At 55.0% G+C, this 26,969-nt stretch overlaps 2 protein-coding genes and 1 long non-coding RNA gene across 7 annotated transcripts; 1 reads left to right on the forward strand and 2 right to left on the reverse strand.

Moving 5' to 3' along the window:
- Positions 1–130: 130 nt before the first annotated feature.
- On the reverse strand, positions 131–10,597 carry P2RX6 (purinergic receptor P2X 6). Of its 3 annotated transcripts, none has more exons than XM_069031093.1 (12): positions 10,394–10,597; positions 10,143–10,287; positions 9,871–9,942; positions 7,709–7,784; positions 7,180–7,273; positions 6,319–6,399; positions 5,425–5,566; positions 5,155–5,252; positions 3,736–3,829; positions 2,058–2,123; positions 1,283–1,360; positions 131–550 (listed from the first exon to the last, which is right to left on the reverse strand). In XM_069031093.1, the coding sequence occupies exons 1-12, from the start codon at positions 10,516–10,518 to the stop codon at positions 512–514; spliced, it is 1,110 nt and encodes a 369-aa protein (XP_068887194.1). In that variant the 5' UTR covers positions 10,519–10,597; the 3' UTR covers positions 131–511. The 3 variants fall into 3 exon arrangements, with proteins under 3 accessions (XP_068887194.1, XP_068887191.1, XP_068887192.1); XM_069031090.1 differs by having other exon boundaries at positions 5,143–5,252; XM_069031091.1 differs by lacking the exon at positions 131–550 and adding an exon at positions 974–1,195 and having other exon boundaries at positions 5,143–5,252.
- Positions 10,598–11,032: 435 nt separating this feature from the next.
- Positions 11,033–19,003, forward strand: LOC138119341 (uncharacterized). Of its 2 annotated transcripts, none has more exons than XR_011155472.1 (4): positions 11,033–11,079; positions 15,864–15,985; positions 16,155–16,486; positions 18,660–19,003. It is a non-coding gene; the product is annotated as an uncharacterized lncRNA (long non-coding RNA). The 2 variants fall into 2 exon arrangements; XR_011155473.1 differs by lacking the exon at positions 11,033–11,079 and adding an exon at positions 15,012–15,143.
- Positions 19,004–19,421: 418 nt separating this feature from the next.
- On the reverse strand, positions 19,422–25,510 carry SLC7A4 (solute carrier family 7 member 4). 2 transcript variants are annotated; one of them, XM_069031028.1, is made up of 5 exons: positions 25,445–25,510; positions 23,242–24,291; positions 22,447–23,123; positions 21,554–21,662; positions 19,422–21,060 (listed from the first exon to the last, which is right to left on the reverse strand). In XM_069031028.1, the coding sequence occupies exons 2-5, from the start codon at positions 24,221–24,223 to the stop codon at positions 20,867–20,869; spliced, it is 1,962 nt and encodes a 653-aa protein (XP_068887129.1). In that variant the 5' UTR covers positions 24,224–24,291; positions 25,445–25,510; the 3' UTR covers positions 19,422–20,866. The 2 variants fall into 2 exon arrangements, with proteins under 2 accessions (XP_068887129.1, XP_068887130.1); XM_069031029.1 differs by lacking the exons at positions 19,422–21,060; positions 21,554–21,662 and adding an exon at positions 21,671–22,012.
- Positions 25,511–26,969: the final 1,459 nt, after the last annotated feature.

Genomic DNA, 26,969 nt, shown 5'->3' on the forward strand with positions numbered 1-26,969 from the left:
ATGAAGCCGTCCCAGCTGGAAGCATGCAGGGTGCCACGAGGTGCAAGAGCAGCACTCCACAACCTTACAGTCCCTCCAGGGCTAGAGACAGAGCAGACCCTCCTCCTGCTTCCAGAACAGCTTTATTCCATTGCATGCCTGTTTTTCAAGGGGAATCAAGGCCCATGGCCATTGGAACATGGAGAATTGCAAAATGCTTTAAGCCTCTTGTGCCAAGCAGGACCAGCTGCTCTCCAGCATGCTCTGGTTTTGGGGCACCTCCGTGGGCAGCTCTGCTCCAGCACCGGCTGTCAGTGCTGCAAGCTGCCCCTGGGATGTCTTTGTGCCCCGGGAGCCAAGAACTGCTGCTGCTGCCTGTGCTTCTCCAGGAAAGGCAGACCCTAACTGCAGCAGTGCCCACCTGCGCCAGGACTGGCCCACCTCCACCGGCGCTGCAGCCATGCCCCCATCACATCTATCTGGAGGTGGCTCTGGAGGGAAGGGTGTTTGCGGTGGAGCATTCCTGATGTCCCTAAGCTGCGGCCTCAGGCTTACCTTTAGGGGGTTTTGCCTGCAGAATGAACAAGGACATCAGTATACAACAGGCATGGAGACAGCCCAGGTGGCCCTGGGCTACTCTGCTTGGTCTCATGCAACCAGCTTCACTGTCCAGGACCCCCACTGTAGTCTGGATTTGAGATCAGGCATTAGGAACATTTTCCCCCCCATAGGATGGTGCATCCTGGGGACAGTTCACCAGGAGATGGGGGACCTCAGTCCTCAGAGGCTCCAAAGACTTGGCCAGACAAAGCTGGAGATGACCTGAGGCAGGGCTGCCAGCTCTCCTGGTCTGTAGGGGCTTCCCTGTGACTCCCTGATTCACCAGGGCAGTGAATTTCCACAATAGAATCATGCTTGGCATATAAACCTGTCAATGAACCACAGAACGGGATGTGCTCTGAAGAGCTGGCCTCTCTCTGCACAGAGTCCCAACAGATTCCATTTGGAAGAGGTTGAATAAACATAGAGCTGGGTCAGTTTTCCATGTAAGGTCTCCATGGGGACCCATTGATGTCTTAACAGTAGCTGAGGTCATGGTGCAACTTTCCCTGACTCCCAGCACCAGCTGGATCCCTCTCTCAGTTCAGACCGGCAACCAAGCCCAAAAGTTGGAGACTCAGAGCTGCTCCACCAGGTTTTTCCCTGATCTTGGGAACTGAGTTTTAACCAAAGGGCAGAAAATAATTAAATCCAAAATGATTCACTTCAAAACCTCTTCTCTCCCATGTGGCCCTATCCTTACCTCCTCAAACTTCTCCTTCCAATAAAGGTCAGCCTTTGCATCCAGGTAGAGTAGAACCAGGTCACAGACCATTGTAGCCTGAAGATAAACAAAAGTTGAAGACAGGAAACTTCCCACAGGAATGCCTGGCCTTCCATCCTAGCTCCTACTGACTCCTGCAGCCAGCTATGGACATTTGCTGGGGCAGTGAGCCAGCCCTGCCTTCAGTCAGCTCCACTGGCTCCTCTCTGACCCAGCCTGGTCTCAGGAGCTGCAGAGAAGGTCAGACAGGATCCCCAGGCTGCAGTGGATGGACAGGGAGGGCTGTTCCAGCACCCTCACAGTCACATATGGACTGGGATGAACATGTCAGGGAGGAAAGGGGGGCAGGTGGGGGACCTCCCTGTTCCTCTGCTGGAAAGGAAGAGCCACAGGAGGGCTCTATAAGGGGCTGCCCCATCATAGTGACAGAACACTGGGTCTCTTCAGAGGTGGAGGAGAAGCAGAGAGCAGCTGCTCTCTCCTGCCAGCAGCACCCCAGTGATGCTCTGTCCCAGGATCCACACAAAAACCTGACCTCCATGAGATGTGACCCAGACAGCACTCAGGATCCCGATCCAGTGGTGTCATTACTAATGGTCACAGGGAAGCCTGAGCTGACACCCTACCAGACCATCTCCCCTCTGTGCTGGCTGGCACTAAGGAAGCCTTGTGCCCAGACAAGCAGGGAAACAACTGAGAAGTGGCAAATCCCAAGCCACAGATCAAAGGAAAAGAGGGTATCTGAGGTACTCACAGCACCAAAGAAGGCGATGCTGGTGCCGAAGCTCACGGCAGTAGGAACAATGCTGAACTTCCCAGCCTGGTGAGAAACAGGGGAGGGGTAAGAGAGCAGGTCAGAGGGGTGAGAAGGGTATGGGCTGAGCCTTGCAGGGCAGTGTGCTCAAAGTCAGAAGGATCCAGGGATATTTCCCCATGCCCACTTGTAGGAGCTACTGCTGTGCCGACACCAACCTCCTTTGGCTGTCAAAGAAGGGACTGAGGTGCCTGATGACTTGGAGGCAGCAGAGGTTACTGTGACCCACCTGTTCCTGCAGGCACAGCAGGAACCTCCCTCTTGCTGCAGCTGCCACCCATGGAACTACATCCAAGCAAACATGATCCCGATATCATGTGTTCCTCCCTGCACAAATAAGTCTGGTGGTTTCTCTTCCAGCTGTTCTCTCCTGCTCCACAGCTCCTGGACGTGCTCTCTGTGCCTAGAAGTGGTGCACCGTGTCCTGCACTCTGTGCCTCCCCTTCTTTAGGTGCAAAGGGCACTACTGAGCACAAAAGACCAGCTGTAGACATCTCTCAGTGTGGGAAGTGCTCTCAGCACAGGCTTCCTCTTTGGAAAGCTAAGCACTGAGTTTGTGAGTGATGCTGCACAGAGTAGCATCAACAATCATGGAAACATGGAATGGTTTGGGTTGGAAGGGACCTTAAAGCTCATCTCATGGGCAGGGACACCTCCCACTGTCCCAGGCTGCTCCAAGCCCCAATGTCCAACCTGGCCTTGGACACTGCCAGGGATCCAGGGGCAGCCACAGCTTCTCTGGGCACCCTGTGCCAGGGCCTGCCCACCCTCCCAGGGAACAATTCCTGCCCAATCTCCCATCCAGCCCTGCCCTGGGGCAGTGGGAAGCCATTCCCTGTGTCCTGTCCCTCCATGCCTTGTTCCAAGTCCCTCTCCAGCTCTGCTGGAGCCCCTGTAGGCACTGGGAGGGGCTCTGAGCTCTCCCTGGAGCCTTCTCCTCTCCAGGTGAGCACCCCCAGCTCTCCCAGCCTGGCTTCAGAGCAGAGGGGCTCCGGCCCCTGGAACATCTCCGTGGCCTCCTCTGGGCTCACTCTAGCAGCTCCAAATCCTTCTGGTGTTGGGGACACCAGAGCTGGAGGCAGCACTGCACCTGAGCAGAGCAGAGGGGCAGAATCTCCCCTTACCCCCTGCCCACACTGCTGGGGATGAGTCCAGGACACAGGGGGTTTCTGGGCTCTCAGTGCACATGGCATGTCCAGCTGGGGCATGTCCAGCCTTGATCATGTCACACCTTTTCCCCCTGAGGTTACTTTTAATCAAGAAGGGATTAATTGTCCCAGTTCAGTAGAGTTCAGGTTGATCTTTGTCAGGGTGCTCCCACCATAAGACCCTCAGAGAGAGAGGCCCACAGGCCCAAACCATCTCACCTTGCCTACAGAACACTTCACAGCCTCCATGTCAGACCCTCAGTGAGGAAAATCTCTCTCCTCAGGGCGTGAAACCAAAAGGTTTTTCCTCAAATGAGAGAGACTGTTTTCTTCTGCTCTGCTTAGAAAACTCTGGAAAGAGGTCAAGAGCTCACCCAGGTGGGGAGAAGTGGCAGTAGCAGAAAGCCACGGGGGTAGAGTGGGAGCAGCGGTGTGAGGAGTCAGCCCTGGGGCTGAGGCGCTCATGGTACCTGGCCGTGCACGGAGACTTCGAAGCGGATCCCGTAAAGCTTCAGCAAGTTTCGGTAGAGCTGCCGCTGAGAGCCCCAGTAGTAGGAGGCAGTTCTGTGGGAAACATTGGGCACGGCTCAGAAAGGCAGCTCTGTGCAGGCAGGGAGGGAAGGGGGTGCCACTGCCAAAGGACTGCTGGGCCTGTGGGTTCCTGGGTGTCCTCCTGGGAACTGGGCACACACGTGCTGCGATGACTCACTGGCACAAACATCAGGGCATCAGCATCCCCTCAGCACCCAGTCTGGGTCATTGGGAGCACGCAGCTCCACTGGGAGTTCAGGTGGGGACAGTCGCAGGTCCTTGCCCTCGGGCAGGTAATGCCCTGCTCAGCTCCAAACACAACAGAGCTACAAAGTGTGAGAACTGCCACACCATCCCCGTACTGACAGGCCCTGCCCTGAGTTACCATTCCCTATTGTCTTGGAATTACAGAATCATTGGAAAAGGCCTCTAAGATCATTAAGTCCAACCAATAAACCCAGCACTAAACCATGTCCCCAGGTGCCACATCTACACAGCTTTTAAATCCCTCCAGGGATAGGGACTCCACCATTACTCTGGGCAGCTGCACCAGGGTTGGACAAACCTTTCAGTGAAAAGATTTTCTCTAATATCCAATCTAAACACTCCCTTAGTGCAACTTGAGGCCATTCCCTCTCCTCCTGTCCCTGTTGCCTGCGAGCAGAGCCCAAACCCCCCGGCTGCCCCCTCCTGTCAGGGACTTGTGCAGAGCCACAAGGTCCCCCCTGAGCCTCCTTTGCTCCAGGCTGAGCCCCTTTCCCAGCTCCCTCAGCTGCTCCTGGGGCTCCAGCCCCTTCCCAGCTCCGTTCCCTGCCCTGGACACGCTCCAGCCCCTCCAGGCCTCTCTTGTCATGAGGGACCCAGATCTGCCCCAGCACTGGAGGTGTCCCAGCGGTGCCAGCACAGGAGACAGGCAGTGCCCTGACCCTGCTGCCACATCAGGGCTGGCACAAATCAGGTGGCCTTGGCCTCTTGCCCATCTGGGCACACCAGGGCTCATGTTCACCTTCTGGTCCTTTTCTGCCTGCAGCTTTCCAGCCACCCTGACCCAGCCTGGAGCATTCCACAGCGTTGTTCTGACTCCAAGACAGGACCTGGCACTTGACCTTGTTGAACCTCACACCACTGGCCTCGGCCCATGGATCCAGCCTGTCCAGATCCCTCTGCAGATCTTCCTGCCCTCCAGCAGATCCACACTCCCACCCAGCTCAGTGTAATTTGTGAACTGACTGAGGCAAACTCCCTGTCCTCCCTGCTCCTTTCAGAGCATCCATCAGAGCTGAAATCTCAAACAACTGCCATGTGATCCCAACAGGCCTGTGTTGCTACTGTCCCAGCATCCTCACCTGAAATTGTACCTTGTGTCCTGCAGGCTGAAGGAGTACTGTGGCTGGCACTGGGCAGCGGCATGGTCCAGGTCACAGTTCCACTCAATAAGAACTCTGATGCTTCCCCCCTGCAAAACATATTTTATTCCAGAAGCATGGGATCAGATTGGCTGAGTTATTAACTGTTCAGACATTCCCAGATCACATATTCCCTTAGCATTTCAGGTCAGTCCTCTGCCTCTTGCTCACATCCTTGGGGAATTTCGAGTCATCTTCCATACTCATATAAAAAACAAGTACCAGTAGTGCAAGGTCTCCAAAGTTCTCTCCAGCTGCCTCCACCATGTCACGGACACGGAACACAGGGCAGGAGGGGTTGAAGATTGGATCATATGTGCAGGTCTTGAAATAGCTGGGGTCAGTAGTTTGTAAAGCGTTGCACCTGAGACAGGAGAGAGGGGGGCAGGGGTGTAGGAGGTCATAGAGCCCAGCTGTAGGACTGAAAAGGGGACCCTCTCATTGGATTTGGCCCCCCAGTGCTCCTGCATTGGTGGGAGGACAGTCAATGCCTCGCCTAAAGTCTCAGATGGAGAGAGGGTGGAGAAAAACCAGCCCAGAGGAATCACACATGGGGTTATCCTCTATAGCAAGTGCCATGGCCTTCCCTTCTGCCTCTTTGTGCTCCTTTGTTTCTTCCCAGCACCCAGCTCTAGCCAGTGCTCCAGGGGTGACAGCAGGGACAGTTCATGCCACTACTCCTGCCATAGTACAGCAGCACAGTCAGTGTGCCTGGGGCCATGGGGCCAGTGCAGCCCTTTACTTGCCTTCTGTGAAACCACTTTGCAAACACTAAAAGACAAAAATATTAGTTTCACTCCCAGATGAGAGCTTGGGAATGGCTGGCCTTGTCCTGCTCCCCACAGTGCTCTACATGGGCAGATGGACATTAGTCCCTCTCTCTGAGGTGTCCCCATCCCACTGCTCTTAGAGTGGTACACTCAGCACAGCTGAAGTGACCTGTATTCACCTCAACACCTGCCCTGCCCTAACTGCCCCCTGCCCTAACTGCCCCAGCACCACCTGCCCTGGGTGCCACTGGCTCCACAAGCCTCAGCTCCTCAGACCCATGACAGGCTCAGTGCCAAGGCTGGACCAGGCTGCATGCTCAGCCCATCTGGGAAGTGCTGTACTTACTTGGAGAAGTTAAATTTGGTGAAGTGGACAGTATTTTTTATAAAAAGAGTGAAATTCTCCGTCTCAGCCAGAAGAAGTTTCCTAGAAAACAACAACCAATGAAGTCAAGTCTTGCACATTGGCCAAGGCCCCATTTCCTGAGCTCTGCAGTCTCTCCTGCAAACCCAGGATTTTGGCTACAATGGACAGGTGCAAGAAATGCTCTTGGGTGAAGTCCTCTGAGTTTAACTGAGCAGGAGGTCAATGTCAAAGGTCTCCCTGAGCCTGGCTGCCCCTTGGGCGAGTGTGGTCAGGCTCCTGGTGATGCCTTTTCCTGGTCTTAAAATCAGGAGTCACACACGGTTAGAAGGGGAAAAGGGATTTTACCTTGGTATTTATTTTAAGGATCCTTAGGTGTACACGTCCAGGTCATATACATCGAGATGTACCCCACCGAGTCTATCTCTGTCTTCGTCTTCTGTCTCCACACCTCTCTCTCCCCCCAACATTGGGTATAGCATTATAGGTTTTACTAATTAGCATATCTATCAAAGATTCCCCAATAAGAGGCTCAAGTGAGCCCCCTTCCCCAAGGAACTCTCCCCTGGATGGTTCTATCTTGGTTTACAGAATGTGTTCTGGAGAGGACCTTGGGGTCTGGGGCACACTGATCTCTGGCTACGAAGCTTCTAAAATGTTTTGTCTCTTAGCTTAACAAACAAGTCCAAGAATGTAGGCAAAAAAGCACTAGGAATACAGAAGTTGTAAAAAGGTATAACAGGGGTATAAAGGAAAGGGCAAAAATCTTCATGGCATCACTGGTAACACAGAGGGGAAGGAGCCAAAGCTCCCAACACCTGCTGTCTCCTCATGTGTGATTACCTGGGCAGGGTGCCATTCTCCACAGGGCACCAGCCATAGATCTCACAGGTGGAACAGGTGGCGTTGAACATCAAACATTTCCCAGTTTTTATCCCTAGAAGCGAGACAATATAAGACAGGCTGAGAGAGCTGGGGCTGACCACCTGGAGAAGACTTTGGGGAGAGCTCAGAGCCCCTTCCAGGGCCTACAGGGGCTCCAGCAGAGCTGGAGAGGGACTTGGGACAAGGCATGGAGGGACAGGACACAGGGAATGGCTTCCCACTGCCCCAGGGCAGGGCTGGATGGGATATTGGGAAGGAATTGTTCCCTGGGAGGGTGGGGAGGCCCTGGCACAGGGTGCCCAGAGCAGCTGTGGCTGCCCCTGGATCCCTGGCAGTGTCCAAGGCCAGGCTGGAGTGGGCTTGGAGCAACCCAGGATAGTGGAAGGTGTCCCTGCCCATGGCAGGGGGTGGAACAGGATGAGCTTTAAGTTCCTTTTCCAACTCAAACCATTCTAGGATTTTGTTTCTTTAGCAAAACACCCAGTACCATTGCCATGAACCACAGGGTTTCCCATGGGACAATCTGCATCTTCTGTGCATATCCCGTCGAGGACAGAGGGGCTCTGGGAGGGACAGAGAGAAGCGTGGTCACTATGCTGTGCAGCTACCTGAGGCCATGCTGTCACTCCCCCCCGCATTGCTGCGCTGCTGCTCCTGCTTCTCCAAGTGCTTCCCAAACAACTAGAGAAGAACAGTCACCAGCCTCTAGCCAGTCAGAAGAGAGGCATGTCCAAGGGCCAACCCTTCCTGCCTGTCTCCATGCTCTCCAGAACATCTGCATCCTGTTTCTCAGAGGCAGAGGAAGCCTCAGGAGCTACCTCAGACCTTTCAGATGGAACTGGCAATCAGCACAGAGGGGTTCACAAGGGCCTTAATGACTGAGCCCATTAAACACCTTGTAAAGTACCATAATGAACTCCCTGGGGGAGAGCTTAGTAGACCCTAAATCCAGCATAACGCAAGTTTTACAAGAGACAGGGAAAGCTTCACCCTTACTCTGGACCTATGTGATTGTCAGGAGCAGTAAAAGCTCTTATTCGAACACAGAGAGATTATGTAGTTGGGGAAATACCACTAACACCTCCCCCAGGCCATGACAGGAGTCAGCAACTCATCAGAAACCCACCTCCCCAAGCCCTGGGGGACACAGAGGCCCAAAGGCAGGTGGCGAATCCCCAGTTATGGAGTCAGAAGTCGGGGTCTGTCCAGGCCTTCCCTGGGCTGACCCAGGGCAGCCCCAGCCCCTCATTCAGGTGTAAACCCCACCAACGTGATCTGAGGAGTAGCATCTTTGGGCTGGGTGGGCTCTGCCTAGGGGTCTGGAGTCATTATCGGATGCAGGAGAACATCTCAGGATTGCACAGGGTGTTTAGGGAATGGGTTATTTAGGGGAGGAAGAGAAGGCATGGGAAGAAGGGAACTAGGTAGTCAGAAAAGGAACACAAACACTGGAACATACGGGGATAAAAGGATGCAAAGTTTTAAGTGCATGTACAGCTGCTGAAACGGCTCGGCTCATGTTTGGTGCTGCCTCTGGCCACAGACACACTTGTCCGCCAGCACCAAATACTCTGGACATCGAGAATATTAAGACAGCTCAAACTCCCTGCAGAGCAAGTAGCTGCCACTGCTAAATATTCAAAGTTTTCCAAATATGAATGTCATCTACAGCCCCAGTGCCAGGAAATGAGGAACTCCCAGAGATCAGCATGGGGTGTAGGCTGGGACAGGCACCCACATACATCCCAGCTCTGGAACAGAATGAAATCCTCAGCTCTGTGTGTCCTTGGCTTGCACACTGCAAACCCAGCATCTAGAGGTGCCCACGGCCGCCTGTAAGAACCCCGAAATGCCCTACAGCACTTGTCTTCCCCACTGTTAGGACTTTAGGAGTTCTCAACATTTTAAAGACGGATCATTCATGCCATTTTCCCCAACCCAGACCTGGTGTTTCTCCTCCTCTGCAGCATTTGGCCACAGCAGGAGCTGAAGGGACCATTAGGACAATTGGTGCTTGGCTTGGGTACAATGTGCCAGCAGTGGCTCAGCTTAAAGGACATTTGCTCCCATCTGCTGAGCTGGGTCCAGTCTGGGAGAGCTCAGCAGAGGAGCTGGCCTGACTCCAGCCTTAAAGGGAAGATTTCTCCCAGAGAACATATACCATTTAGTGTTGGCTGGCTGGAAAACCATCTAGACCTTGTGCTCCATTCCTCCTAAAAACAGGACACTAAGATGGACATTAGTCCTGCAGCATGGAGTTATCAAGGAAACATGACACAGGTATCCATGGAGTGTGTGTCAAAGCATCCCCTTGTTCAAGGGCAGCAGAAAGCCTGAAATGGTCATAAAAATGTCACCACACAAGGAATCCAGACCTGGTGAGACCCCATGTCCCCTGTCCTGACCACCACAAACAGTTCTGGTAGCATGTGGATACACACCTTGGCTCATGCGGGTGTCACAGAGCAAAGTGCAGATGAGCTGGGGAGAGCTATGAAGCAGTGAGAACGAGGGGAATCGGGTTTCGTGGTAATATAAATCCATTTTTCCCTTTTATCTGGTTTTCCACTGGGTTCCCCTGAGCAGCAGGACCACTACCTCCATCCACCACCCCTGTGAGGCTGGGCTGGGACAGCTCCATTCACTCACCTCGGGGCAGGTGCCTTGGGCTTGCTGGATTGTGGCAATGAAATTGGTCACCAGGAAGAGCACATTTTCTCCCTGGGAAGCAAGACGAAGGCATCAACGGGAAGCTTGACACCAGGGTGGGTCCAAGGGGACACCCTGTGACACCATGGGTGGAACAGGCAATAATGCCCTTGCCAGGGCTTTGGGAGGCCAGTGGTACCCGCGGCATCCCCTTGCCAAGGTGACTGACCACATGTGTGACCTCCCTGCCCCCGCCCGGGGCCCGGCCGTACCTGCGGGGGCCAGGTGAGATCCGCAGCGTCCCAGAGCCGCCGGCCCGCGGCCTCGGCGGCCGCCGCCCCCTTCACCTTGGTGACCATGGCGACACGCGGGGCCGCATCGCGCTCCTGGTACCCTTTCCGCAGCAGCAGCACCCACCTGCGGAGGGGCGGGGGGCTCTGAGGGACTCCAGGCCGGGCCCTAGAGCTGGGGGTGTGTCCCCACCCCAGCAGGGACCGGCCACCCCCGAGGGCAGGGTCCCTACCCCAGCAAGTAGCCAAGTGCGCTCAGCTGCAGCAGCCGGTGCAGCAGCCCCACCCGCCGGTTCCGCGTCAGCGAGAACTTGGCAGTCTTGTAGTCGAGCGGGGACCCGCAGGGTGGGCCTGGCATGACGGCACCGGGGGGCAAAAGCAGACACAGGGCGGGTAGCGGCACCAAGGGGTGTCGGCACTAAGGGGAAAGGCGCACACCGTGGGGATAGCAGCACCGGGAGGGAAAGGCAAGCACACTGGGAAAGGCGGACCGCGGAGGGAAGGGCGGGCACGGGGGGCTGGCGGCCCCGGGAGGGAAAGGAGGACCGGGGAGGGAAAAGCAGGTACGGGGAGATGACGGCCCCAAGGCCGTTGGCCGCGGTCACTGCACCCCCGGCACTACCGCGCTCCCCGCCACAGCCCAGCCCGCCCCGCCCCGCCCCGCCCCGCCCCGCCCCGCCCCGCCCCGCCCCGCCCCGCCCCGCCCCGCCCCGCCCCGCCCCGCCCCGCCCCGCCCCGCCCCGCCCCGCCCCGCCCCGCCCCGCCCCGCCCCGCCCCGCCCCGCCCCGCCCCGCCCCGCCCCGTTGCCATGGCGGCGGCCGCGGCAGGGGGAGCCTCGGGCCGGGCCGGGCCGGGGCCGAAGCCTCGACACTGCGGCGGGTGCGGGTCACAGCGGCTGCGGGGTCTTTCAGACAGCCCGGTGAGCCTCTGCCGCCCCGAGCCGCGGGCCCTCCCCACAACGAGAATCACAGAATGGTTTGGGTTAGAAGGGTTAGAAGGGACCTTAAAGTTCACCCAGTGCCACCCCTGCCATGGGCAGGGACACCTCCCACTGTCCCAGGCTGCTCCAAGCCCCAATGTCCAACCTGGCCTTGGACACTGCCAGGGATCCAGGGGCAGCCACAGCTTCTCTGGGCACCCTGTGCCAGGGCCTGCCCACCCTGCCAGGGAACAATTCCTTCCCAAGATCCCATCCAGCCCTGCTCTCTGGCACTGGGAAGCCATTCCCTGTGTCCTGTCCCTCCATGCCTTGTCCCAAGTCCCTCTCCAGCTCTGCTAGAGCCCCTGTAGGCACTGGGAGGGGCTCTGAGCTCTCCCTGGAGCCTTCTCCAGGTGAATACCCCCAGCCTGTGCTAAACCAGCACAGACCCCCTGACCAAGGGGTGGGAAATTTGTCTTTCCCACTAATGAAAATGATGTCACTCCTCTGGGTGTTGGAGCAGCCCAAGTTTTACATCAATGATACATCAAGGGCCCTTTCCAGCCTGCCTTGTTGGAGGTTTGAGGACCAACCACAGCCCAGGGTTCACCACATTGATGTGGTGATGTGATGTGATGTGATATGTGATGTGATGTGATGTGATGTGATATGTGATGTGATGTGATGTGATGTGATGTGATGTGATGTGATGTGATGTGATGTGATGTGATGTTGGCCAGCAGTGGGGATTTGCCAGCAGACTGCTTTGAAGTGCTCAGGTATTGGAATCATCTCCTTCCCTGGATGCAGGTGGGAGGATGGGATGTGTAAATGGGTCAGTACACCTCTTGCCCCTTGAGTTGAGATTTTTTCCTTTGTGTCATCTCCCCTGAATACTCCACATTTTTACATTAATATTTTTAGGAAGAAATTATAAACCTTCTGTATATTCATGTCAGATAGTCCCACCTGAAGCTGCTTTCAGCAGGCACAGCATCCTAGAAATGTGTAGTTTGGACCATAAAAGAGTACAGTCTTTCCTACTCATTTTTGATGATAAACCTTTTTGTTTTGTGAAGTTTATTTTGTCTGGAATAGGTCTCTGAGCTCCCTTCCAGTTAATTTTCCTGTCTCTGATATCCGTGGATGGAGTAAATAATTTGATTTTGTAGTATCTGTTGTATAATCACAAGGTCAGGGCCATGCTTCTGTTTAACTGTAAATATTTTTGAAACTAGAATTGCCTCTGACAGAGGAGGATACTTGGGGCAATGCAGGCTTAAATGTTGAATTCAGGATTCAGAGCACCTGTGAGTAAACTAAAGGGGCACTCACTCCAGGTGTAGTCACAGGCTGCAGGCAGAAGTGGTGCCCAGGGAGGTACATTGTACAGTGTTTTCCTCTACATCGTGAATAGTGACAGCAGAAGTGTTTTTCATCATTTTAATGGAAAGATAAATTAATCCTTTAAAAACATAATGAATTATGTTCAACTGTATCCAGTTTTTGCTTTCCTGGCAAAGGTTGAAATGATTTTTGAAGGGGAATCTTGTACTTATGTACACCCATGTCAGCCTGTGTTTGGGGACTCCCTTTGCTGGCCTTGTTGGTGTCAGCCTTTTTACTGCTCTTTTCTTTTGGCTCCTGACTTTGAGCAGCTGTTATTTAATTGCACATCTGTGCATTCACAACACTCCTGTGATGCCACCCAGTTACTGTTCCCTGGGCCTTCATCTGCACTGGTATCACCAGGCTCACTTGTGCTGGGCTCAAGCCCTCCATCCTTTCCTTGGACTCTCCACTTGTGCACAACATTTCTTCTGACATCAACACTCATTCCTAACCTTCCAACCTTTAGGTTTCTTTTTGCATGTTCCTGGCACAGGCTTCACCTTCTCCATCTACAGCTGTCCTTGAGCACCCCAGCCGTGTGTATCTCCAGGATGAATATTCACAGATCTCTCTACTCCTGGTCTCACCCTGCAGCTGTACTCCAAATCCCTCTGCTTCCAGCACTGCTTTGATGGGTACACACTCAGAAAGGCAGATACTGAATTTTTCTCTACCATGCCACATCCCATGCTGCGTACCAGATCCATGTTCTCCCTGGGTGGTGTCTTTCACGCAAAATTCAACATCCACTCCATCCACTGCTTTACAACCCTCAATCTTCACGCATCTCACCTGCTATAGCCTCCTCCTTGAACATCCTTCATGTCTTCAGTGGGCTTCTCTGGCTCACAGGAGAGAAAATAACCTTAATCCTCACCATTTCTGGCCACCAGGGACACCACAGCTATCCACCTGGCTCCTTCCCAGTTCCGTGCTGCTTCTTTTTCTTGTGTTTACCTTTGAAGGCTGCAGTGGCTGCTTGTCACCACCCCCGTCCTCCTCACCTCCTGTTCCTTTTACAGTCCAACAGTTCTCCTCAGCTGTCTGGTCTTCAGACCTGGGCACGGTTTCCTTTTCATTTGCACTGGTTGACACCCTCATTTTTTTCCTGGCCCATTGGAAACTCACAGAACACTTGCTGACCAAACCTATTCTGATTCCCAGCGGATCTGGGAGGGGTTCCAGGCCCGGGAGGCTGTGGGAGCTCCCTGGCTGCTTGGTCTCGGCTTTCAGGCTCCACCAGCTGGAGAACGATCGGGGCAGTCACAGCTACACTGTGAGCACCAGCCCCTGGCTTTGTCATGGTGATTGGATTTTCAGTCCCTCTTTGCTGTCTTGGCAACCTGAGGTCAAAGAACACAGATGCTTCACTGTGCAGACAGCTTCTGCTTTGGGCTTGTGGTAAATTAGGTAGAAAATGAAATTATATGCTGTAGTTTTAATTACCTAGAGGTAATACAGACAGTTGCAGAGAAGTACATGAACTAACCCAAGCTTCCTTTTAACTCTTGAACTCTTTGGTTTCATGTATTTTTTCTTAGGGGAGATTTTTGGAATGGCTATAGCCAAAAACATTGGATTAAACTTACAATCAGCTGGAACCATTTCCATAGCCAAGGGCAGCTGCCTTGGCCAAAGGCTTGGAGCTTGAATTGTTTTCACTCCTGTTCTTAAACTGTGAGAGCTCACATGAAGCTGATACGCTGTTGGCCTTGTGCCTGTCCAAGAGTCATCTATGACCCAGGGTCACACAGACCTTGGAACTAAGAGAGACAAATCATCCAGTATCTATGCACATATCACATATGTTTTCATTTCTCTGTTTCTGGTTTTTCCCTTTTTAGAATCAAAATTACTATAATCAATGTTTTGAATAGTTTAATTTCTGATTGATAAATCAATACAAATATTTGTTTTGTAGTCTGTATATTGTTTTTATTCTACTAAAATTTTACTCATCAAAATAAAAAACAGTTCTTCCAGCCTCTGAGGCTGAAAGGGACCACACGTAGCTGGTGAGTGCTGAGTTGGCAGTGCTGGGTTAATGGTCTTAGATGTCTTTTCCAACCTGAATGATTCTGTGATTCTATAAAGTTTATCTTCTTTATTTGAAAGTAGTTCTATGATTCACCTAGTGGGGTCTGTCCTATAAATGTACAAATAATTTTACAGTTACATCTCTAATAAATCAAGCCTGTGCTTTGGTCTCAGGACTGTCTGTCCAAACTATTTGCATGTGGTAAATATGGGCTGCAGTCTTTAAATCTGGGCTGTCTCTAAAAACATCAGAACCCTCCTGACACCCCCTCAATCTCCAGATGAAAACTTTGTGTATTGAACACAGAAGCTTTATGGGGCTTGATTTAAATCAGTGTAAATACTTATATTTTAAAATATATTTCACCATTTATTGCTTCTGTTGTGTCCTTTGCCCCTAGTCCTTCCTGTGCTCTCCAAAGAAGAGATGCAAATTAAAGTCCTATGAAACAATAAACCCCTGGCACAGGCTTCGCCTTCTCCATCATAAGTCTGTCCTTATTCACCAGCTGGAAAAGATCCACTTGCCCGTGTTTTGACACACACATAGATTTGTTTGTCACTGGAATCCGAGCTGCGTGGTTTTAGGCTCAATAAACCTATCAACAAACCATTTGGGAACCTAAACACACCAGGTGAGCCAGCAGTGTTATACCAGGCAATGTCACTGGGATAGGGCATCCCATTGTCCTGTGGGTTTGATGAGGTGGCTGAGGGACACGGAGCAAAAGCCTGCCCTGTGCCCAGGTGGGATCTGCCTTCCTGGAGGGCTGCTGGGAGAAGTGGGAGCAGGCAGCCAGACCTGGCCTCGAGGTTTGTGTGGGAAGTTGGAGGGATTTGCTGCTTCGGCAGCTGCTGCCAAAGGTTGTGAGGAATTAACATGTAGGGAGTTACTCTAAGAACTGTAGTTCTGTTATACTGAAATACCAGTTATTCCTGGTTTACCTGCTGACTTCCCCAGCTGGAATCACTGTTCCTCTTTCCTCAAACTCAGTTGTGTTCTCTCTCTGTTGGGAACCAATCTTGGAATAACTCAGCAGAAGACTTGTTGAATCCCTGTTCACAAGGGATTCAATGGTTCTAGTACTGAGGCTTTTTTTTGTGTCCAGTGCCAATTCCATATTGTTCCTTTTTGTTGTCTTTGCAAAAGTGCCAGATAGCAGTTGGATGCATCATGAAGGCGTTACAGCACACCAGCACTGCTGCCTCTTTCCAGGTCCTGTCCCCATCAGAGCACAGAGGTTACACAAATCCACATTGATTACCAATAATAGTATTTTCCCACAGTTCTTGAGTGGCCTTTGCTCAGTGGCCTTTTGAAGCCTTGACTGTCCTTGTCCCCCGTCACCTTTCAGAAGGATCTGCCAGCTTGTTTTGCTGCAGCGCTCTGGGACTGCTCCAGCTGCCTGTTTCTAGAAAATGAGCACTACTACTCCAGGGAAGCTCACTGCCTGATTCCATGTGGAACTTCTCTGGTGTAAGTTACACAGGTGATCCCAAAGTTCTAGCTGTAGCAGCTACTAACTTTGGAGGTAGGGCTGGGCAGTGGAGCCTCTAGCATGGCTCCAGCTGCTCCCCACTCACAGAAAAGGGGTTTTTTTTTGTGTTTTCCAAGTCTTTTTCTTCAGCATTTTTATCTCCTTTAGGATATCGAGTATGCTGCCATGCCCAGAGGTGCGTTGGCTCTTACCCAGCAAGTATTGGAGCCCCCAGTGCTGCCCTAGAATGCTTCCAGCCTAGCAAGAAAAGTGTGGGAGCATGAGAACTCACCCATCCTGGCTGCAGAGGAGCCACTTGCTGCAGCTCCTCCCTGCCAGCATCTGACAGACATTTCACAACCTCAGGCCGAGCTGTCACTGCCTCAGGAAGCATTTCTGGTCTGCCTAAATCTCCCTCATGGCAGTTTCAATCCACTGCTTCACTCCATGTCTCCTGTGCATGTGGGCAAGATTTATTCTCCTTTTATGGAATCTGTAAGGTAGGAAAAAACCTCTAAGATCATTGAGGCTGGTAGCTGCAGTTTTGTGTCTGTGTGGTGTGTTACACGGGGCATTGGCCGTTTCCTCCCTTGCCCCCAAAGCAGATGCAGCAGATGCATCTGGTGTTGCAATGAAGCCTCTGCCACAGGGACGGGGCCTGTTTGTGCCCTCGCTTGCACAGCCCCTTGGAAAGTGCTGAGACAAGGAAGAGCTGTGGCTGCAGGGACTGCTGAGACACAGCACAAACATTCCTGGAATGACCTGGGGATCTGTGTGCCTGACCGCCAGCACATCGTGCAGGGATGAGGAGACAACAAGACCACCTTGCTCTGTGCCATCTTTTAATGCCCTGCCATTCCCCGGCCGGTGGTAGGAGCAGGTATAGCACTGCTGGCATCCTGGAATGCTGCGTGCTGCTTACCTCATCCTTGGGCTGTGTCTGCAGGAGGAGGAGGGGAGCATGGCAGGATAATGAGAGGATTACTTACAGCCAGCGCTCCCCTCCCCCCCCCCCGCCCCGAGCCCTGCAGCTCATCTGTGCTGTTCTCAGAGCCGGGCGGGGGCGGGGAGTGAGGCAGGATAATTTAGGAACATGAGGTTGGGAAGTGATTTAATTAGGACATGGAGCTGCTCTCTCCTGGGTGCAACCCACCACCCTCTTCCAAGGCTTGGGGCCCCCCTTTTCCTCTCTGCAGCATGGGCTCAGCTATGCAAGCAGCTGCTTATTCCAGTTATTAAACTGTGCGCCTGTGACTCCTGCTCCCCTGTGCTTCCCCAAGCAGGAGCCCAGCAATCCCTGTGGGTTCCACAGCCCAGTGATCCCTGTAAGAGCTCCCCCAGCCCAGAGACCTCTGCAGCTCTCACAGCTCCCATCCCTGGGGCTGCATGGGCAGCAGCAGTAATCCTGTGCCCTGAAGCCTCCAAAATCATCACGGGCTCAGTCCTTGTGTCCATCCCTGAGCTCCACCTGGGGCTAAGGTCCACAGGCTCAGTTACTCACTGCCATTTAAACGCGGTGGGTGGCAGCCCCAGCACTGATTTTCTCTCTAGTACAAATCCCATGTTATTCCCCTCTGGATTTGCATTTCTCCTTGTCCTGCTGCACCTGCCTTATGGGAACTGTCACAACAAACCAGCACTGCCCTGCCAGCTGCTCTTCCAGTCCTCCCAGTCCAGCAGCATCACTGGAGAGGCTCAGCCAGCCCTTCCTGCTGCCTGCCCACTCCCACACTGTCTGTGGGGATTATCACCCAGGACTCAACGTTAACCCTCTTAGCCCAGCCCGGATGGAGCACGTGTGCCAGAGCTGCTCCTGCCCCATGGCCCGTAAAGCCCTTCCCAGTTCCTGGAGCCCCAGCACTTACCACTGCAGCACTGACCCACATACCTCCCTGCAGCTCTGGAAATAGATTGATTTCCTGCAGCCTGATTACACCATTGCCATGGCTCCCAGAAAATAGAGGACTTTATTTATATTTTTAAGCTAATTTGGAGAAGAATACTGCTCTGGAAAACAGGCATATGATCAGCCACAGGAAAGCAGCAAGCAGCTGCTCCTGGAGCTCCATGAAACAGGGTTCTGGGAGCTGCACATGGGAATGGTTTAGTTTTACATCTCTTTCAAATCGGGGGTATGGATGAGGCAGCCAGTGTTTTCTCTTACAATTACAGGCTGCCATCTTGAAGCCCTGCTGATGCTGTTTAGTTTGGATTTTTTTTTTCTCTCTGCTGATACAGTTTTCAAAAACAAATTCCTGTAGAAGGGCTGTCTGGGTGCCAGTGGCTGCTGCCATCTCCCTTTTTTTTTCTGTGTGCATTAATGAGTAGTCAATTAAAAATCAATTAATACATGTTCTGTGCAGAGCATGTTACTGCTGTAGGATGGTGTATGACACAGGAACAGATGAATTTTGTAATCCTATTTTAAAAAAAAACCCCACAAGTGTGCTCGAGAGGCCCCACTGGCCTCCCAGGCGCCCAGGAATTACATTTCAATCCTTTAATACCCTGCTGGCTGCATCCCTGGCACCCCCTGCTCTGCTGGGGAGGACCCTGTGCTTTGTGTGCCACAGCCTAACAGGGATTCTGTGCATTTTTAGAAATGAATGTTTTAAAATATATTAAATATCAACGATTACGAGGCTCATTCAATAACTCTTTGGTCTTTTGCAGCTTAAAAGGCTGATTGAGACCCCTGCTAGGAGAGCTGAGAGATGTGACTGCCATCAACTTTCCTCCACAGGGGAACATAAATGTCACCCTCAGCCCATCCCACTCTGATGGAAAGGCAGGAAAATGAGGACTTTCCTGCCCTTCCTCAGCCCTGCGCTGGGCTCCCTTCTCTTCCTGTGTCCCTGTGGATCTTTTTGCTTACCTTTGTCCTGCTGACAATGGATTTATTACCAAGATTAAAGCTGAGTCGCTAAGGAGGGTTCAGCCTCTGCCTCCCCAGGTGCCTGTTGAACACTTGCTTTTTAATGAAGAAGGACTCTTATCTCAGGAATGACATTTCTCTAGAAAACAGCAGTGTGGGGATGGGGGTATCCGTGGGTTATCCTTTAGTTCCCATTAATGGCACAAGTTCTCCCACCCTTTGGCTCATAACCTTGGGCAGCTTTAGTGACCTTGCCCTGGTGCTGCTCAGCACCATCCTCACTGCTCACAGTGGGGTTCAGTCCCATCTGGGTCAGTATCGGGGTATTTATGTACTGTAAGGCTCAAGTCCTAGCCTACCCCAGCCCTGTGGGGTCCTGGTTTCTGTGGGTCTGGCTGGAGCTTGTCCTTGTGACTGGAACGCTGGTAGCAGCAGGGTGGCAGTGGGCAGCACGACCCTCCCTTTCCCCACTTTCTGGGGGTGCTTTCCTGAGCATCGACTGGAGAGCAGCTTCCCACCTTGAGTCTTGGGGACACAGAGATCACAACGAGCCAGAGCCATTGCAGAAACAGTGTTTATGAGGATGACCAAATCAGCCCGTTGCTCACAAGCCACGACACAGAGGTGCCAAGCGGGGCCACAGCTCCGGTGGCGGCAGTGCAGGGACGAGGCAGGATACGGAGCAGTGCTGGCAGACAGAGGGGTTCACCAGAGCCAGCGTATCCTACTGGGGGTCCCAACAGCCTCTCTAGGGCCCCCCAGGGACTGGCCAGTGAGAAGTAATGGAACAGCTTGCCCACAGTCCCCAGCTCCTTGCAGCATGCAAAGGATGAGATGAAGCAGTGTCCATGCTGCAAGGCCTGTCAGGTTGGCAACCTCATGCTTGACTGACTTCCAAAACATGCTGAAACCCTCTTCCATTCCACTTTAGGCTGCCTGTGGGCAAAACAGCCAGGGGTGGCTGCAGCAGTGCTGCTGGGGAGCCCCCCATGACACCCTTGCAGCTGGGGTGACCCCAGAGCATGGGGATGATTGCTGGGGAGGGGGCAATACTGAAAAGCACCTGCTGAGCCTGTCCCAAGCCCCAGACAACCTGGAAGGGGCATCACACAGGGCTGAGCTCCCCGTGGTGGGGCAGGTGGTGCTGCTGGGGTGCAGGAGAAGTAGGGAGCTGGCTCCAGGCAGACCAGCCCAGGGATGCCACTGGGGACCTCCAGGGACAAGGCAACATACCTGGGGTCCTGAGCACCCATACCCCACTCAGGGCTGGGGCAGGAGCCTGGCCATAGCATTATCTTCCAGTAGGCATGGCCCCCAGCCCACCCTCAGACAGCCAATTCCAGCAGCTGGGAAGATGCAGCTGGGCTGCTGCTGTGCCAGCCTCCACTGGCTTTTTTGGGGTACCTGCCCAGCCACTCACTCTGGCCATAGTCCTTCTCCATGTCATGTGTCCAGCTGCCCCTCAGCCCCCTCAGCCCCAGCCTTTGAGGAGAGCAGCCCTGGGGATAGGGATGGCAGGGGTGCCTGTGGGGATGCATGATTGGCCCCTGCCTCCTTCCGAAGGGGACTGCAGGAGGCAGGGGGGCTGCAGTCAGGATGAGTCAGGATGCACAGCACTGGGCTGCCTGTCCCAGTCCCTGGGGAACCTCTGCATACCTGGCTGCACGGATGTGCTGGCAGACAAGAGATGTGCTGGACAGTGCCAGGGTGTGCTCTGGGAGAGGTGACCAGGACATGGCTCCTCATGAGCAGGGCAGGCACTGGGCTGAGACCCAGCTCCCGAGCGCAGGGGACGGGGAGGGAGGCAGCCAGCCCCTCCACATTCTGTCAGAAGCGTGTGGGGAAGGGTGATCATCCTCATCCTCTCCAGATGGAGCCCCACACCCAGGGCAGCCCCAGTGGCTCTGCTGTCGGAGGGACCAGGAGGAGGGGGGTGGGTCTCTGGCCTCACTGCGGAAGGGGATTCCGATGCTCCCATCTCCAGGTGCCCCCGTTCCCAGAGGTGTCATCTCTTGCAGTCATCGATGTCGGTGTCTGGCAGCCCAGTGGCAGGCTGGGAGCTGGGCTGCACTGCCTGCACCCTCTCCTCCAGGCTGCCGCCCGGGAACACCACATAGCGGGTGCTGACACGCTGGGGCTGCGACTCCCGCAGGTTCTCCTTGCTGTGCCAGATGCCGTAGCCGAAGTAGACGATCAGGCCTGCAGGACAGGGGACAGGGACAGCAGAGGCTCCAGCACAGCCTGGCTGCTGGCACCATCATGGCTGGTATCACAGCGGAATGTGGCACGGATGCGGCTGGCAACTTGGTGGAGCAACAAGCCAGACCACCATGGGGGCTTAACTGAGCTGCTTGCAGGAGGAAAAAGGTCCTGCAGCATGTTAAGAGCAAGGGGAGCACCCTCAGTCCCTGGAAAAGGGAAGGACTTCCTGAGGAGAAGGGGGTGATTCTGGCCCAGGGCTTGAAGGAGGATCTGAACTATAACAGGGACAAGCTGAAACACTCCGGGACACAGAGAGGCTCAGGAGATGCTGGGAGACCTCGGCTTGCATCTCCCAAGGGGAACCGGAGGCAGAAAGGGGCAGGATACACCTTATAGACCTGTGAGTGGAGAAGAGGAGCCGCCAAAGCAGCTGGAGGGTGCCAAGACAAGCCTTGTTCCCCCTCCATGGAGCAGCCATGGGAGCACTCACCTAAGAGGAGCCAGATGGCGAAGCGGAGCCACGTCATGTAACTGAGCTTCAGCATCAGGTAGATGTTGAGGATGATGCTCAGTGCTGGGGATAGGGGTACCAGGGGGATCTGCAGGAGAAAAGGAGCTGGCGGGGGTGAGACCTGCAGGACCACATTCCCCATCTTTAAAATGATAGGGACAAAAAGCAGCACTGGCAAATGTGTGGGACAAAGGGACTGTCACCTTGGGATTTCTAAAAATGGCACTTTTTTTTAAGGAAAAGGAACAATGGAGTCAGTAGCTGGGAGACAGGCTGGCAGGGTGGGCACAGGCATCATCATGAGGACCAAACAAGCTCCTGGCGGGATCCTGAGCCAACGTGGTCCTTGCTGGAGGAGCCAGGGCAGGGGCATGGCAGGGAAGTGGTGTCACCACTGGTGTTATGAAGCTGCACTGACTGCATCAGGGCTCAGGTGGGCTGAAAACAGGAGAGGGGGAGCACAGGAGGCATGGAAGTGGTTTGGAGGCAGAAAATGAGCTCCATCACATAGCTGAAGGGCAGCCAAAGTAAGGAGCTGGGGCAGGAGAGGAGCAGAGGAGTTGTGGGGATGCAGAGAAGGGAGCCCAAGGTGGACAGAAGCCATTTCCCCTATCCCATGGGATGGACACAGAACTGCTGGGGATGTCCCCTGCTGGGGACCAGTGGCCACACAGAGTAACAGGCAGAGGCACCAACATTCCCCACACTCAGTGTCCCCAAACACCCTCTACCTTCTTTCCTCCCTCCTCCTCTTTCAGCAGTTGTGGTGCTTTCAACAAAGTGCTGTGCCTGGGAGCCCTGCGGGCCCATCAGAGCTGCTCCCACCTCCCCTCACCCCTGCAGTGGATTCCCTGCCTGGGCCTTGGGCATACCTGGAAGGTCTGGGTGCTGTGCTGTTGCTCGTGGGCCCAGATGAGGAGGAGGCTGAGCAGGAAGCCCAGACTGAAGAGGACCAGTAGCAGGGAGTAGCTCCAGGTGGGCAGGTGGAGGTGGGTGTTGCCAAACACCAAGATGGAGCAGAGGCAGATGGCAGACACCATCAGGGTCACCACGGCCACCGTGACCACCTCACCCGGGTAAAAGTCGCTGAGGAACTCCAAGTAGGGCTCAAATGCTGCCTTCAGCTGCCCTGGCTCCCGCTGCTCTTTGCTCTTGTCCCTGTCCACCAGCTGCAGCTTGTCAGAGAAGGACTCATACTCCTTCAGCTCGCTGCAGGACGGGCCCTCATGGGGCTCAGGGTTGGGCCGGCCGCCGGCCACCGGCACGGGGACATCCCCCTTCTGCTGCTGGAAGCGCAGGACGATGATGCTTGCAGCCACGAAGGTGTAGGCCAGCAGTGTGCCGATGGACAGGAACTGCACCAGGGCCTCAAGGTCAAAGATGAGGGCCAGCAGGGCCATGAGCAGCCCGAAGACCACGATGCCGATGACGGGCACCTGCGTGCGGGGGTGCACTCGGGAGAAGACCTGAAAGAAGAGACCATCCTCGGCCATGGCGTAGACGATGCGTGGCAGGGAGAAGAGGTTGCTCAACAGAACTGTGTTCATTGCTGAGGGACGGGCAGAAGAAGGGAGACCCCATCAGACCCAAACCCAAACTGGGGGCTGTTCCCAGCCCCCAAGGCAGGGGGAGGCAGGCAGCTCCCTCCCGCTGCTGCCTGTACTCACCACAAATGGAGCCAGCAGCCACCAGAAACCCTGCCCAGGCGTAGCCCCTCCTGTAGAACGCATCAGCCAGGGCAGAGTCAGGGTCCAGTGTGTGCCAGGGCACCATCAGCGTCAGCACAACTGACACCAGGATGTAGGCGCCGGTGGCCAGCCCCAAGGAGAAAGCGATGGCCCTGGGGACAGCCCTCTGCGGGTTCCTGGCCTCTTCACTGGAGGCTGCGATGACGTCAAAGCCCACAAAGGCATAGAAACAGGTGGCTGTGCCAGCCATGATGCCCGACAGCCCATATGGGGCAAAGCCACCCTCCTGGGTGCTCCAGTTCTTGGGCTGTGCGAGGACAAAGCCCATAATGAGGATGAAGAGGATAACACCCATGCTGATGGCCGAGAAGACGTGGTTGAGCCAGGAGGACACTTTGGCCCCAAAGGAGATGAAGGCGGTGGCTACCAGCAGGATGGCGGCTGCCAGGAAGTCTGGATAGCGGGCCAGGAACGGCACCTGCCAGGCACCCACATGGGTCTCGGTGAAGTTCTTGATCTTGTGGTTAAAGATGGAGTCCAGATAGCCACTCCAGGCCCTGGCCACTGCGGCCCCCCCAATCATGTACTCCAGCAGCACGTTCCAGCCAATGAGGAAAGCCCAGATTTCACCCACGGACACGTAGGTGAACATGTAGGCAGAGCCTGTCTTGGGCACGCGGGCTCCAAATTCGGCGTAGCAGAGAGCAGCGAGGAGAGAGGCAAAGCCGGCGATAATGAAGGAAACAATGACGGCAGGGCCAGCAATCTCCTTGGCCACAGTGCCTGTGAGGACGTACAGCCCAGAGCCCACCATGCCCCCAATGCCCAGCAGCGTCAAGTCAATGGTGGAAAGGCATCTGTTGAAGGATGTCTCCATCATGTCATCCTCCAGGGTCTTCACCCGGTTGAGTTTCTGGCAGAAGCGGGTCAGGTCGGTGGAGCGGGGCAGCCATCTCGCCATCCTGGAGGCAGTGGGCCCTGCCCTCAGCAGAGTGAAGGGTCCTTGGCAGCAAGACCCTGCCTGGAGACCTGGTAGAGGGGCAGGAAGGGGTGAGCATTCCCTTTGCAGTGAGGTATCAGGTGCTGGCAACAGGGTGGAAAAACCACCAGGACACATTCCAGGTGTCCTTGGCTCCTCAGCCAGCATGGAGCCAGCACAGAGCGTGTCCTCCTCCAGGGGTGGCACAGGACAGGGACATGTGCCTGTGTGCCAGGTAAACCACAGCGCTCCCAGGGCAGCATCTCCGTGTTAAAGCCCAAACCAATCTGCTCTGGCCCTGATGAACGTTTCCTTGCTGCTTCCTCTCCACCTTATCCATCATCTACCTGAACTTCACCCTGCTGTGCTGGGACCCCCCCCAGGGGCATGCAGCATCTCCCTGCTCCCAGGATCCTGCTGCTTCCCCAGGGAAAGCTCAGGCATGATGCAGAGGCTGCAGCAGAAGCAGCTCCTGCGAGGACATGGGAGTCCCCAGCTAGACCAAGAAACAGCCAATGCTAGGGACCAGCCACGGTGGCAGCTGCCACCGTGACAGTGGGAGGGCACAGTGCTGGGGACCTTCAGATGCCGCTTCCTAGCTGCTCCATGGGGTGATTGGTGAATTTGGGGACACTCTCCCCTCCCAGCTGCCCTCTTTCCTGTGCCAGAAACCCCACACCTACATAAACAACGTGTCCTGCTTGGAGGGCTGGTGCAGCCCCGCTCCAGGGTCCACCTCTCAGAGGCCAAAAGGTCCTGGAAAGGCCACTGGGAGATGATGGAATGACAGGGCCAATGATGGCCCATGACGACAAGGGGCACAATCCGTGCTGGCTGAGAGCCCCATCCCAGCACACCCGGGTCCCCGCGACTGGAGGGGTTGGCAGTACTGGGGTCCCCAATCCTAACACACGCAACAGGCGCAGCTGGGAGGATGCGGAGCTCGGTGCCCGCTAGACACGGAGCATCCCCGGAGTTCGGGGGGCGACCGAGGGTGGGGACCCCTGTACCGAGGAGGGTGTGTGGGGGTTTCGGATTCATCCTGGGCGGGGAGAGGCGATAGTTTCGCTCCTGCTCAGCCCCGGCACGATGCCGGTTCCGGGCGGCGCCCAGCCCCGGCCCCGATCCCGGCCGCGCTCCCCCGAGACACTCCCCACAGTGCCGGTCTCAGGCCGGCTCCCGGTCCCAGGGGTTGTCGCTCACCTGCGAGGGTGGCCGAGGGCCCCGCACCGACCCGGGCCTCACCCGCTCTGCTCCGCGCCGCCGCCGCCGCCGCCCGGCTCCGCCTTCTCGGGCTCGGCGGAAGGGCGGGGGCCGGGCGGGGGCCGGGCCCCATCCCCAGGGGTGTCTACCCGGGACGGGGAGCAGAGGTTGGGGGGTACCCGGGCTGCACCCCTAGCCCCAGGGAGGAGCAGACACGTGGGGGATACCCACGGCCCCAGAATGGGCATCCCCCCGGGAGTGTGTGCGCAGCTGGAGCTGCACGGAAACGGGATACGGGGTGGTCATGGAGATGTTCCAAAGGCTGGAGCCCTGGGCTGCCCTAGAGCCAGCCTGGGAGAGCTGGGGGTGTTCACATGGAGAGAAGAAGGATCCAGGGAGACCTCAGAGCCCCTTCCCATGCCTAAAGGGGTTCCAAGAGAAGGGAGAGGGACTTGGGACAAGGGATGGAGGGACAGGACACACGGAATGGCTTCCCACTGCCAGAGGGCAGGGCTGGATGGGATCTTGGGAAGGAATTGTTCCCTGGCAGGGTGGGCAGGCCCTGGCACAGGGTGCCCAGAGCAGCTGGGGCTGCCCCTGGATCCCTGGCAGTGTCCCAGGCCAGGTTGGACAGTGGGGCTTGGAGCGACCTGGGACAGTGGAAGGTGTTCCTGCTCATGAGCTTCTAATCCAAGGCCCTTCTAACCCAAACGACTCTGTGATTCTATGAAGGAGCAGTTATCCCAAATCTCATCCACTGGATGCAGTTCTGGATGGAGCAAAGGGCTGAGACCCTGCTCCTCTGCCTCTACTCATTCTGCTCTGGAGCTGCTGTCTGAAGGACAGGCATCTCTGTGCTCAGGTGTTGTCATGGAGAAACTGAGGTGTGGGGAAAGCTGCTGGAGGGGGGGCTCCTGAACAGGCCCCTCCAGCTCACAGTCCTCCTGCGTGGCCAGGGCCTGGGCAAGAGCACAAAACTTGAGTAAAAGCCTATGGTGCTTCCACCTGGCTCTGCAGGGCAGTGAAGCAGAATCACCTCTGTCCATCCCTAAGTCAAAAGGTGTTTCTTTTCCAGAAGTGCTTCACCTCCTCTTGAACCAACACAAACTTTCTGCTTCTCCTGCCCCCTGGGGCAGGAGTTTCCCAAGCAGTCACCTGTCCCACCCAAACCTGCCTGTTACAGGTACCCTGCAATGCTCCTGCTCCTGTGAGAGTGGAGTCCCCCTCCATGCCACTCATAGTTTTATCTCCACCCTGCCCCCTGTTGCGCCCTTTGTCAAAGATAAAGGAGTTCAGCTCAGCTGGAAGATGTTCCAGATCCCTGGTGTCCCTGGGGCCTTTGCAGAGCTTGTTCCATCCCTACCGTGCCTTTGTCAAGGTGAAGGGATTTGCATATATGCTTCATGGCAGCAACATGTTTTTCATTTTCTTCTCTGATCCCCCTCTCATGACTCATCTAATTTTCTGATGGCACCGAGCACTTAAGCTGACATTTTCATGGACCCACCAGTCATTACCCCAAATG

This window comes from Aphelocoma coerulescens, chromosome 15 (genome assembly GCF_041296385.1).
Source record: "Aphelocoma coerulescens isolate FSJ_1873_10779 chromosome 15, UR_Acoe_1.0, whole genome shotgun sequence".
NCBI lineage: Eukaryota > Metazoa > Chordata > Aves > Passeriformes > Corvidae > Aphelocoma > Aphelocoma coerulescens.

What these genes read in the sequence shown, in the direction of transcription:
- P2RX6 (XM_069031090.1), bottom strand. Translation starts at nt 10,518, where the DNA reads ATGCCAGGCCCACCCTGCGGGTCCCCGCTCGACTACAAGACTGCCAAG. An exon ending in ATCTCACCTGGCCCCCGCAG is followed by an intron (nt 9,943 to 10,142) that starts GTACGGCCGGGC and finishes CTTGCTTCCCAG; the next exon opens with GGAGAAAATGTGCTCTTCCT. An exon ending in ACCAAATTTAACTTCTCCAA is followed by an intron (nt 5,567 to 6,318) that starts GTAAGTACAGCA and finishes CTCCTGTCTCAG; the next exon opens with GTGCAACGCTTTACAAACTA.
- SLC7A4 (XM_069031028.1), bottom strand. Translation starts at nt 24,223, where the DNA reads ATGGCGAGATGGCTGCCCCGCTCCACCGACCTGACCCGCTTCTGCCAG. An exon ending in GGCTGCTGGCTCCATTTGTG is followed by an intron (nt 23,124 to 23,241) that starts GTGAGTACAGGC and finishes CCCGTCCCTCAG; the next exon opens with CAATGAACACAGTTCTGTTG. An exon ending in ACAGCACCCAGACCTTCCAG is followed by an intron (nt 21,663 to 22,446) that starts GTATGCCCAAGG and finishes TTTCTCCTGCAG; the next exon opens with ATCCCCCTGGTACCCCTATC.